This window comes from Cyprinus carpio, chromosome B4, assembly GCF_018340385.1.
Source record: "Cyprinus carpio isolate SPL01 chromosome B4, ASM1834038v1, whole genome shotgun sequence".
NCBI classification, from domain to species: domain Eukaryota; kingdom Metazoa; phylum Chordata; class Actinopteri; order Cypriniformes; family Cyprinidae; genus Cyprinus; species Cyprinus carpio.
In genome coordinates, this window is record NC_056600.1 from 15,281,615 (window position 1) to 15,295,018 (window position 13,404).

At 40.7% G+C, this 13,404-nt stretch overlaps 2 protein-coding genes across 7 annotated transcripts in view; one reads left to right on the forward strand and one right to left on the reverse strand.

Moving 5' to 3' along the window:
- The window catches only part of LOC109104295 (voltage-dependent L-type calcium channel subunit alpha-1C-like), a 130,943-nt gene extending 124,807 nt beyond the window's left edge, over positions 1–6,136 (forward strand). Inside the window, 1 exon segment of the mRNA XM_042722639.1 lies at positions 183–6,136. Coding sequence (XP_042578573.1) covers positions 183–533 — 351 coding nt within the window. The 3' untranslated portion in view covers positions 534–6,136.
- Positions 6,137–6,226: 90 nt separating this feature from the next.
- On the reverse strand, positions 6,227–12,747 carry napepld (N-acyl phosphatidylethanolamine phospholipase D). Of its 6 annotated transcripts, XM_042722172.1 has the most exons (8): positions 12,587–12,747; positions 11,865–11,951; positions 11,371–11,429; positions 11,143–11,205; positions 8,041–8,275; positions 7,133–7,779; positions 6,852–6,966; positions 6,227–6,569 (listed from the first exon to the last, which is right to left on the reverse strand). In XM_042722172.1, the coding sequence occupies exons 3-8, from the start codon at positions 11,379–11,381 to the stop codon at positions 6,447–6,449; spliced, it is 1,194 nt and encodes a 397-aa protein (XP_042578106.1). In that variant the 5' UTR covers positions 11,382–11,429; positions 11,865–11,951; positions 12,587–12,747; the 3' UTR covers positions 6,227–6,446. The 6 variants fall into 6 exon arrangements, with proteins under 6 accessions (XP_042578106.1, XP_042578105.1, XP_042578107.1 ...); XM_042722171.1 differs by lacking the exon at positions 11,371–11,429; XM_042722173.1 differs by lacking the exons at positions 11,143–11,205; positions 11,371–11,429.
- Positions 12,748–13,404: the final 657 nt, after the last annotated feature.

Sequence of the window (13,404 nt, forward strand, 5' to 3'; positions counted from 1 at the left end):
CAAAAAAAAAAAAAAAAAAACTTTTTTTTTTTATCAAAATGTTCCTTACACTGAGTAAAGAATGGTTATTTTAAGAACTTTGCACTGCAGAAATCTATGGGTCCGCTGCAAAAACAACTTTAAGGAACCTTTAGTTTTAAGAGTATGAAGCATTGAAAAGGTCTCGTTCTTTCTTTGCCCAGGTGTTGATATCCGAGGGTTTGGGTCGCTATGCACAGGATCCCTCCTTCATCCAGGTAGCGAAGCAGGAACTAGCGGATGCCTGCGACATGACCATGGAGGAGATGGAGAACGCCGCCGACAACATTCTCAATGCCAACGCACCGCCCAACGCCAATGGAAACCTGCTACCCTTCATACAGTGCAGAGACACTGGCTCGCAGGAGTCCCGTTGCAGCCATGTGCTGGGCCTCTCGACCACCACAGGCTCCGACGAGCTGCTGGGGGCGGACCTAGAGCGCTCTGAGGGGGCGGGGCAGCGGAACAGCACTCTGATGGAGGACGAGGACATGGAGTGCGTGACCAGTTTGTAGGGGGAACAGCAGCAGCAACGGAGGACTTCCTGTGTCTTAGCCCAGCTCTCTCTGAGGACACTGCTGTCCTGCAGTCTGACCCGTCTGTTGCGTGTACCTACCGTAGGGGTTTAAGGCCATTCTGCTTAGCTGAGACCAAGTTGGTTTTTAGTTCGTCCGTGTGTTTGCGAGAGCACGAGCGAGTAGGCGTGTGTACATGTTTGTGTGTGCGTGTTTCTAAAGTGCCTCACAGTTCTCACAACCTTGATTGCAGTAAGGAAACGAAACCCTGACTGAGCAGGGAATGAAGGGAAAAGATGCGCTGTTGTTGCTCAAGCAGTGGGAGTTTGCGCTGACCTGTGTGTGGCGGTAGGGCTCGACAGCCGCAGCATCGGTGTGAACGCTCTGTGCCGAGCAGGTGGATCTTGAGGGCCACATCGGGTATTTGCTGCCTGGGGGCCGTCACGGGTTCGAGAGATGTTCAGAGGGGACACATTGGAGCGGCTCTCTTTCCTTTCCATCCATCCGTTCATCCGTTCATGAGGAGAAGTGTTGTCTGCAAGCTCCCTCACGTCATCCTTCTCCTTCACGGCTTTCTTTTGTGTTCAGTTGATGATTTTTGCTGCTTTTTTTGGATTTGATTTCTCTAGTTAAGCCTGCACATAGCTTTTCCTTTTCTCAGCGGAAGACTGAACTCTCTGAATTGATCTTTCTTGTGTACCGTTACGGCTTTCAGGTAACTGCTAGCTGTGCAAGGTACGGGTCATTGCATCAGTGGCCTTTTATTCCAGATCTGCTTCAGGTTTTATTTCCTTTTTTATTTTCCAGCATTTAGTGTTTATAATGTTGTTTGCACACAGATGGATGCTGTTTTTTTTCTTAAATTATTATAATTATTATTATTGAAGGCGTTTAAGATGTTTATGCCAGATGCAGTGTTGTGAATCTAATGCCTCTTACAGACACACACAAAAAATAATTATTTATTTATTTATTTCTGTCAGAGGTGAAGCGTGTTCCGCCGGGGGTTCGGTCTCTCTCACAATGTTTATTGGTAGCTCACAAGCTGTAAATGAGCACTGTCACTCACCTGGACGCAGGTAGCACTGACAGCTCTCATGGCTGCTGTTGGATCGGACTCACGTTTGCTCTGAAACTACTGACGTTTCTTCACTGCTGATCTCCAGAAACATTCAGCCGACAGCTGCGATTCTGTCACGATCCCACCTGCTCGACACAGGAAACAGCAGATCTTCGGAAGGTCAGTAAAGGTGCACTTTGAGGAGAGGAAGGGTGGAGTATTCAGGGATGTCTGGGTAGCGCATCATTAAAAAAACAACAACTCTAATGTAGTTCACACAGGGCTAAATATATGACCATCATTATGAAAGTACCAACATCAGCAGTGTCATCATCATACAATGTTATTGATTGCTATTATTATTATTATTACTATTATTGTTAAGGATATTTTTCTGCTGCGTTTAACACTGTTTCCATGCAGTTCGGCAGACACAGAGAACTACTTATCGATCTATTATGCAAATAAGGTGTTGAAGCGTTAGCATTGTGTTGGTAATGTGTCGACGGGATGGAGTGCATCCCTTAGACACATGCGCTGATGAGAAACCTGACCAATCCACTTCCAGGCGTCTCTCTGTTTGTGCCACACTAGACCGGGTTAGAAGTTCTGTCACCGTTTTGCACACTACTTCAGACGATATGAATTTCTCTTTCCATGTATGAATAGATAATTGACTATTTTTGTCTAGCTGACTCTTCACTTTCTATAGAGCGTCCTGGCATTTGGTTCCAGGCCTTGAACATCGCATTCGATCTCAGTCTCCAGTCCTGTGTCATTTTTTTTTTTTTTTTTTGATTGATTGATTGAGTTCCTGAATGTTTACAGGAGGTCTCTGCTCTGAGGACGATGCAAAGCTTGTGAAAAAAACGTGACAAATGTAGCGAGAACCCACCTGCTCTGTTCCAAAGCCGCCACCACACCCTCATATCTCCTACACACACGTGCCATATGTCATTGTGAGGCTGCCCCAGGCATATTTCGAGGCCTTGGTTGTGTACGTGTGCGAGTTTCTCCGTGTTTAGCATATGCAGAGTGCGAGCGCGTTTGTGTGGTGTTTGTGTTAGCATATGCAGGATGAGTGCGTGAGTGCATGCGTATGTGCTTGCATACCACAAGATATGCAAAAACAATGCAATAACTTTGACTGTACAACAGTTTCCTTCAGAACTACAGCTGTACAAAAATCTAATATACAGAGAGAAATATATTCACTGTTGTGTATTAAGTTACAGAACTTTAAATTGAAGAAACCTGTCATACTTGAAATCGGGTGCATTTGAGTATTGAGTATTTTGAAATAATCTTGTGCGGGTCAGTTTGGTTCGATGTTTTTCTTCTGTTGGTTTCAATTATCTCTGCATGAGGATTCTTTTGGTGTGCCAAGCGTTTTGAGTAACTATTTTTGGTTGTTTTCATTTTTAAACATTGAGGAAACACTGATGACGAGAAGCGAAGGTGTAAATACAGACGGAGGAGAGAAGCGTCTCGTTGGTGTGAAAATGATTTTGCATATCTTGTGCTCAGCTGAAAGGTGCATGATACGCAAGAGCAGCTCTCTCTCTTTCACTCTCGCTTTTTCCCCCTTTATCTTTTCATTCGCTCACCCTCCTTGTCCTTTCTTCAGCAGACATCACAGTGAAGGCATTTTATTACGGTACCAGTGAACGGGCTCACTTTAAATAGTTGGTCATGCACATTAATTCTCGCTATTATTTGAGGCTGCAAGCGGAAACATTAGAAATCCCCTTTCATTTCTCAAGTCTCATGGACAATCTGCGTTCGGCGAGGAGATTTAGGTTGGATGCTAAGCTTAAGTTTTTTTGTTCTTTCTTTCATGGAGTCTAAAGAGTCCTCCTCTCCCTTCATTAGCCAATGATTGTATATTTTTATAGACTTACAGAAAAGAATTAACACATAAAAAGAGACAATATAAACTCATCTACATCTGCTGAATTTCAGGGTTAAAATGGCCACACACAACCGTGTTTGAGAATGTATGTAGTGACTACGTATAGATAGAAATGAAATGATAGAGAAATATAGAGTAAATCATTCGTATTCACCGCAGTAGCTCCTTTTGAAACTCCACTCGTACGGCCTGTTTTTAAGCAGGATGGTTGGGTGTTTTTGCTGAGGGAGGAGTGCAATGAGATTAATCATGTGGTTTTGAATCCGAGGGCTTTATTACAGCTGCTTTATTCAGATCAACACATCACGTTCCCCTCTGAGCACCTGCACACGATAGAACAGTGTGGAAAAGCCACCAGCTTTCATGAGACAAAAGCAGCGCCTGTGTTCGAATGAATACGCTAATGAATGAACACAGAGAGCTGTCTGCTCAGGCCTTGGGGAAATGTACCAAATATTTGACTGAATATTTTATTAGTTGCTCAGTGAGGTTTTTGCCCAAATGGTTGTAATGTAGCTTTTCTTCTCTCAGAGAGTCAGAAGTTATTTTCTATATTTTAATATGAGAACTATTTATCAGATGGAAGTTTGGATGATATTTCGGAGTTATTGGAGGGAATGTCGGTGACGACATTTCAGAAGGGCAAGTGTAGGTTGCTCTCCTGATAGACTTTGATTGATTGTGGCTTGTATTTTGGTTTGCCATCTGTAGCAGTAGCGTGCATAAGTTTCCCCAATAAAAGAATGGTTTAATGCATTTAAATGCATTTAATGCTGAATATTTTTGGAAATTTAAACCCCTTGTAAAAGAGTAAACTATTCAAAGCAAATGAGCAGCATTGTTACACCCATTCAAGTTCATAATACATTAAACCGCAGGGTTTTTTTTATCTTTAGTGTTTGTTTTATTTGGATAAACCCAGTAAATCATGAACACAAAACATTAGTGGATTTATTAATGACGTCTGTAGTTTAAGCATCAGCATTCGGGCCGTCCGGTGTTTCTGGGTTCATGTGTATTCGTATGCCAATTCTGCAAGTGTCAGACTGAAGGAACGTGCCGTGGGGTTGACCTTTGACCCAGAGAAATCCAGGACAGGTGCAATGTCTGCCCTCTGGTTTAACCTTTGTGTAGCACGTATCTCTAATGTCCTCCTTTATATGACTGTTAATTTGATATTATAAGTTAATGTAGTGCGTTAATGAGTTTTAATGGTAAACTAAAAGCTAAGGTGGTGATGCAATAATCACAATTTGCACATTTAAACCACGTTTAGTTTGACACGTCGTACACATAATCCAAGTAAAGGATGAATTTATGCATAGATTTTAGCTGTCGTGTAAATATTAATTTCGCCCTAAGCTCAAAACGTCAATCTTGCCATAGTTTCATTTCCACGGGTGGGACGATAATTAATGCAGATTTGTTCAGGCCGTCTCCTGCAGTAGGTGAGACAGCTCTTCAGTGTTTTTAGTGCACTGATAGCATTCAAAACTCCAACTGTGGGGAAGGGAAATGCAAAACCATTTATATGAACCAAGTTGAGGTTTTCGAGTGGCATTTCCCCGCCTCTAGTTCCACCCAGCGAATGTAGCACTAGAGACAGAAGATGATGGGCGGAACGGTAATGATTATGATGAGGAGCTCAAAGAGTTACTATATTGCACAAATCTCCAAGTATGAGTGAACATTTTAACAACTTATTCTTTATCACATCCTGCTTTCTTTCTTTGATGGCATTGAGCTCTGGGCTTGATTTGTTGGGTCTCTTTTTCTCTTAATGGGTGGCAGGACGCTCACTCGTCTACAAATGCAGTCCGCAATTCTTTGTTATAGAGGCTGTAACCCGAATCTGCATTACACTATTTTCCTGCACTCGGAGGCGATTCGGTTTACGTTTAACCACTTAAGACTCACGAAGGGAGGAATCATTGAGCGGATCGTCTCAATTGCTTTATTTTCGGTGACCACACGAGCAGCTTCTATAGTTTTGAGTGACGGTGCGGACAGGAAGTGTAGTCTCGAGGTCCTGAGCTGTTTGTTAGATTGACGAGCTGAATTAAAATTAGATGCGTGTCGTGCTTTTGGTAGAATTCGAAGGCATCAGTGCTGACCATTCAGGTCTCTCACGAAACACCGTCAGAGGTCATTCACATTTTGGACTATTTAATGGAGTTTAGACCCCAGGTGTTATTGAAAACTCTGTGAGACGTCTGCATGGTCTGTCATTCCCTCCTCTACTTTTGCTGAGACTCTTGTTTCGTTTCATCATTCTTTCATTTGTTCATTTAGATTTTAAAAAGAATACGCTACATAAAATTGAAGATTCAATCACTTTTTCTACTCCTATTTTCAAAAAAAAAGTGAAATGAAAAAACCAACAAAAAATTGGATTTGTAAATAAGTGATTGTACAGTTTGTATCTGTATCTGTCAGTCTGTCTTTGGTGACAGAGTGTGTCTTGCTTATAACGCACGCTACCAGTAAATAAAAACTAAAAAATATCTTTAGATTGTATGGTTCTTGACAGGAAGTTTTAAATTAATCTCTGCTGTATATTCCTGTAATATTGCATTTTTATCTGAGGAATGATGTTATTAAACAATTGCAAATAAAGTGAATTTCCTAAGGTTTGGTTCTTCTGCATCTTGTGAGCGATTACGAACGATAAGGTCCTCAGGTAAGATCTCACCTGTTCAATGTTATTCCAGTCAGCAGAGGTTAAATTCAGATGCTTTTTTATTATGGTCACAGCATGATATTTTAAGTGACAAATTATATTAGAAATCTAATACATTTTTTTAACATTCATATTGCATTAAATCCAGAGTCCAGCCACTGGATCAGCACAATCTGCAGCTGTAAAATAATTTATAAAAAAAAAATGCCGCCTGTATAAAGCATCATCATATACGTGTCTGCATACTTCCTGGGTTTCTGTTTAGTGTGTGTCTTCGTGGTTGATCTTCCTTGACTCTCCGTGATGAAGAATGAAGAACAGATCTGGATTCAATCCATGATTCACCATAGACTCACGCAAACGTGCTGGAGGGTCAAGATAATGCTGAGAGAGAGAGAAAAGAACAGAACAGCATGTAGTTTGAAATCAGTAAAATTATACAGTCAAAAATGTCTAAATGCTTCTTCAGGCTAGACTCTCCCTCAGAGAGGCATGAAAGAGTAGGCACAGCAGTGAAGCCTGACGCAATACAACAACAAAGACTGGACTCCCCAACCACAGCTGGACAACAATTACACACAATCAGAGCAGTGACAGCTGGCCAGCTCAGTGGAGGCCATTCACACTGAGAGAATGAACATGTGGGAGAGACAGACAGGCTCATACCTCATAGGCTAAAGCAAACGTCCCCCAGTGAATGGCCAGCGATGTTTTGGCCTGAATGTCCATGTGAATCTGAACAGCCTCTTCAGGGTCCACATGCTGAGACTTCATGATTCCTCTAAGAACACAAGTTATATCATTAATGTTATTCAAATACACACAGCAGCTTTTTTTGACAAAAGAGGACCAAAAGTAATTCATCAAGGAGCCGACAACATTCATAATATCAAATAAGGTTTATTTGACAACTAGATTAGGACTCAAACTGCTCTTTACAGTCTTACCTGGGCAGATACGCTCCAATCGGGATGGCAGCCAGGTCGAATGGTCCGAAGCGTTTTCCAATCTCTTTAAATGCCGAACAGTATCCCGTATCTCCAGCGAAGAAGAAATGACAATGGGGGCCTATGATTGTCCAGCTTCCCCATAATGCTTTGTTGTCATCCACAGGAGTGCGTTTGCACCAGTGCTGCGCTGGCGTGCAAAAAAATGTGACATTGTCGTGCCCGGGAATGCGGCTTCCCACCCACCAGTCCAGCTCTGTGACATTCTCACAGCCTGCCTTCTGCATCCATTCGGCCAACCCGAGCGGCACAAACCAGCGCAAACTGGAACCGAAGCGAGCGTTCAGTGCTGCCACAGAGTCTGCGTCGAGGTGATCGTAGTGTGTGTGACTGATCACCACTGCGTCCAGGCGAGGAAGCTGTTCTATGGTGCAAGGCGGGTCACGGTAACGCTTTGGGCCCATGAATGCCACTGGAGAGGCTCTCTGGCTGAACATGGGGTCAGTCAGAAACACCAGTCCTTCCATCTCCACCAGTACAGAGGCATGACCCAGCCAGGTCGCTCTCACAGATGGACCTGTCTGCCCACACTGGTCTGGCCTCTGCACGAAATATGGCTCTTCAATTGGCAACTCACGGTCAAGAACTTAAGACAGAACACAAAAAAAAACAACAACATTTAATTCAGTTCACTTATGAATATTATTTCAGGTTTTATTAATAAATTAGATTTTATTTTAATTTCTGTATAATTTATTAAAAAGACATTTATATAAAATGTACATTTTAATTATATATTTACGTTTATGCCTATTTATAATGCATTCAATAAAATGCATTAAAGAATATAAAATGTAACATAGATTTAAACATATTTACATTTCTGATGAGTGTGTGTGTGTGTTTACCTCTTTGGCACTGGGAACATTACTGTTGTTCTTCTCTGTGAGGAACAGGCGAGCGATGGTGCTGTAGGAGGGGAACTGCCATGTTGTCCAGGGGTTCACAAAGCACCCATGAGAGTCCCGTCTGGAACACGTAACATCTTGCTCTTGCCTGTAATCCAGTGGGAAGTTACTCCCTGCGGTGACCAAAGGTTCCTCTGCCATGGATGCCCCACCAGCTGCTGAACTGCACAAACACCTGTTAAAAACACATTTGAGCAACTTCTGAATAAAACAGCTTACACATAAAAAACTGCAAAGACACCTTAATATTCACACATGACTGGAAATCGCTCTAATCTGTCTGCTTATCCTGGCTTCTGTTTCTTTGTGCACATTAGCATTACTGTTACTAAATGTACATATCTGTGTGACATGGCCTGTACTGTCTATATATCCTATGCACAGCCTTTTATCTCCACCGCAAAGTTGTAGACGTGTTCTTTTGGATTTGTCGGACACGCCCCTTTATAAATAAAACTCTTTAAATGTACACAATATTACACGTGCACAAGTGTATACCACATTTATGTACCCAGAGGGTCTAGTTATAACACATTTCTTAACGTGAACCCAATCAATCCAGCCTTACATCTGAAGAGAAGACAACAGTCTATAACCAACCTGAGAACACAGGAGCGGATCACAAAACACAAAATTTAAGGCTCGCTGACCTTCGCGGGTTCGTGTTGTCAAACAAATAAACCGTGTCTGGAGTTGCGCAGGTACGTACCGATGCGTCAGTCCTGCGAGCAGCGAACTCGCGTCTGTCGGTGTTGGGAGCGTCGCGAGCGCACGAGCGCGCCTCTGATGTAAGCGCATCACTAGAAGAGCTGAAGTAAGAGCGGCCATAAGGGACAAAAACCCAAAAACGAAACGCGTCAAAGTTTTAACGTGTCAACAACACAGTCTATGGCCAACACTCACAGTTTGACTCTTACGAAGCTGCGGGACAAGAAAAACAAACGCTCAGATTTATGAACTCAACGTTTACTTCCGTTTTAGCTGCGGTAACTTAGTCAAAACGTCTTAACAACCGCGTTAAAAAAAAAAATAAAAAACAACGTAAAAACACGGCGTTTTGGTGCGTATGAATATCGTCGTTTACACGGTTAGATTTGCTATAAAAACGCCGGGTTGGTTGTAAAGAAGTTTCAAAGTTTGTTTGTAATGAACAGTAATGTTCCGGTGTAATTTCCACAGTCAGCCAGTAAGTGTGAACAGTCACTCAACAAGCCAGACCAGACTAATTCACTGCTGATCCTCTCTGTCCAAACTGGAGCACATATGCGTGTGAACATCCCTGCTGTCTCTAAATATGATTCATCCGATGCAGAACATCATTCAGGCCCGGGCTGAACAAACTGCTCAGGCTAGTCCTACAAGTTATGTTTCACTGGTCATAATCAGTTACACAGAAAGGTAGATTGTCTCTTCTAAAAGGTCTAGAAGATCTAGAATCTAAAGGGTAAGACTGATTAACTACCCTTTGGCTAATTTCTAGTCAGTCAGATTAGTTCAAAAGAAACCCTTTTAACATGGTGTCTGTGTTTATGCAACTCGTCCCTGATTTCTCTCACATTGTTAGCCTTTCGAACTTTGATATTATTTACATAAGTTAAATGCACTTGTTATATTTCACCACAAGAGAGCAGGTTAGTGAAAGACTTGTGGCAGTAACCGTGCATAGAAAATGTGTGAATCAGAATTCTGTTGCATTCATTTTCCCCATGTGAAATAATCAGTGTAAATTGAGTATGTGGAGGAACATAGAAAATGCCTTTCCACACTCTTCCAGCCAAGGGTGAAGTCGTTATATTCTTTAACAATGATAGCAATGATGTGCGACCACCTTCACCTCCCGATGTGGACCATAGAGTGAAAGAAGACATTATGCTTTAGATGTTTTTCCTTATTGAACACATACTCAGCTCAGGTAATGGATATCAGCTAATGAGGATTTTCAGTTCAGCTGTTTTCAACAAGGGAGCCATCAACTGCAGTGCTGGGGAGACTCCAGGAACAGCATCAAACAACTAAACTGACCATAAGCTGATAACACAGGACATGAGTCAGAAAATACTGAATACATATAATGGGCTATAACGCTCCTCAGTCTCATAGAAGATGAGAAGAGCTTAAGGAGTTTCTGTGACTTCTTCTGTTTGAGCTTTTAAGGCATCTTGAGCATCTTTTTCTGTTATGGCTCTAAAACCAAACCCCACACCCCAAACGAGTAAATACTATATTTACACGTTGCTCATGTTAAAATGCTCATGTATTGCGTTACATCTAACAAAGTACCCCAAACTCCAGCACTTGTTGAGAGAGCTGCAGTAGCACTAGTGGCTAAATGTGTTAATCATGCACACAAATGCCCTAAAGTTGTGGGTTTAAATCCCACCACTGCATGTTATAATAACAATTTGGGTCCATATATCGAACACAAGAACACAAAAGAAAAGCCAATGTGCTGTGACATTTGTGGCTCAGAAGATAATTGTTCGCCTTTTGTACATAATACTCTTGGTTCAAATCCAAGCTTTACTAAAATTATTTTTTCAATGTTTTTTTTTTAAACGCATATTCCCAACAAAAATACAACCACAATGAGACTCAGTAGCTCAGTTGGTAAAGCATTGCACTGCAATCGCAAAGCCCTGCGTTCAAATCCCACTATTGCTTGTGTTAAAAATCTTGCATATTGCATTATATCCAACAAAGTGCCTCAAACAGCAACCCGCATCATGAAAGCCACAGTGGTGCTGGTAGCTAAACACATGTTAATCGCACATATGGATGTCCTGGAGTCATGGGTTCAAATCCCCCCTCAGTGTGTTAGACACAATTACTGCACCACAGCTTTAAAGCCTTTATCTGAAACTCACAGCTCACATACAGGTGAACAGGGAAGTATAAGTTCCTTCACATGTTCAGACAAGAGATCTGTGGCTCACAGGAGCACTGCCTCATGGATTCAGAGGTTACTGGTTCAATCCCAGCCAGATCTCTGCGATATGAATGAATGGTGTGTGAGTGAAGGGTGTGCCCAAAGTAGGGGGATACCAGTACGGTCTCCCCCTGGAGCTTCCGCCACAATGTCCCGCAGTGGTTATACTTTTGACCAGACTGAAAAAAAAAGAAAAAATTTAGCTGTATAACATGTCACATTCGCCATCCCTTCCCCACCTACTTAGGTTGCCATCATTTGCTTTATAAAGTGTCACTCTCCTATGAGAAAATGATGGCAACCTACACATTCAGTACCCAACAACACACATCAGTTATATTCACCTGTCCATCATTATGTCAAATTTCCCAGAACTCTGCACAGTCCAAGCTCATCCCTTACTCTGTAAAGACATAATTAAACAAAGACTCTATACCATTGGTCTCAATTCCTGGATGTCCACAGCTCTGCACAGTTTAGCTCCATCCCTAATCAAACAGACCTGATCCAGCTAATCAAGCTCTTCAGGATTACTAGAAACTTCCAAGCAGGCGTGATTTGGAGCTGGTTGGAGCTAAACTCTACAAAGCTGTGGCCCTCCAGGAATTGAGTTTGAGACCAATGCTCTATACTATACATGTAATTTTACATTTTACAATAGTAATATAAATCCTCATAAAACTAATAGGTAACATGGACTCAGTTAAAATATTTGTCTTTAAAGATTAAAAACTAAAAGATCCTATATAATCTAGAAGGTGTAACCCCCTCAAAAAGAAAATGATGGCAACCGACACATTTACTACACAACAACACTGACACATATTATATGCATTACCTGTTCAGAAGCAGATGTCCATCATTATGGCTAATGTCAGTCCACATGTCTTGGAAGTCTGTACAGTCCAAACACTTATTCCTTATTCTGTAGAGGAAAAACATAAATAATCAAAACAAGATGAGACATAAACATACACTTACAGTGGTGGCCAAAATTATATGACACTAGTGTTTTTTCCAGCTGATTTTTTTTTTTCTTTTTCAGGTTAGTTATTTCTATCTTTTGCTGTAGTGTGTCAGCAGGAAATGTCAGTTTACATTTCCAAACATTAATTTTTCCATTAATTGTAATAATCCAGTGAGATTTTTGTTTGCACAAGGAGTCTGACAACAGACAGTGCTGAGACAGACTAAATCCAGAAGAAATGTGGCAACATCTCCAAGATGCTTCAAGAAACCTACCGGCAAAGCTACAGTACTGTTAAAAGTTTTAGGAACTTTTGTAAAAATGCTGTAAAATGAGGATGCTTTAAAAAATAATGTCAAATAGAATTTATTTATCAATTAACTTCTATTAACTAAACTAAACAAACATTTGGTGTGACCATCCTTTGAGTTTAAAGCAGCTTTTACCCTAGGTGCACTTGCGCACAGTTTTTCAGATAGCTTTGCAGGTAGGTCTCTTAATTTTACTGCAGCATACATGTCTTCTGTTATTCACTTATACAGTTTTACATTTCAAAATAACATTAAAATGTCTCTGTGCTGTAATCATCTTACCATACAGCTAAAAGTGGGAAAAACAAGAGGCAGCAGGGGGACATAAAAGCTTCCCACAACACTTTTTCTTTACTTTCTCACTTTTACTTTAATTTCAAATTCTTACATTTGATATATAAATTCAATCATAATAATGTGATTATCTATACCAGGGATCCTCGAATCTGGCACACGAGATCCACTTTCCTGCAGAGTTTATCTCTAACCCTAATCAAACACACCTGAGCATAATCAGTGTCTTTGGGATCATTAGAAAATCACAGGTAGTTGGGTTTGATCAGGGTTGGAGCTAAACTCTGAAGTGCATTGGCTCTCCAGGGCAAGATTTGAGGAACCCTGATCTATACTTTACCAAAATTAAATCATTTACACTGAAAAATACAACTGCATTAAATAATATTATGAGATTGTTTTAAATATTTTAAGAGATTAGTCAAAGATAAACTTTTGCTCTGTTGGTCATATCAAACAAAACCCAATAAACAACTTCAATAACAAACAATACAAGATACAACAATTAAAAACAACAAGTCAAGTTAAATGCAATAAATCTCTGCAATCACAAACAAGGAAAGCTAGAGCAATGACACCCAGCACATGCTTTTATTAAAACATTATATAAATAATAAAAAAAGTACAAAATTATAAAATAAAATAATACATTTTGTTACCTAAAAACAATAGGCTAAAATATATATATATATATAATTTAAATTAAACTTAAGGATGATTAATAAATATTTATTGCAAGAAACGTTGTGCTAGTTCTACTATTCCTTTTGGTATTAGATTGTTCTATGAATATTTGAGGATGTTTA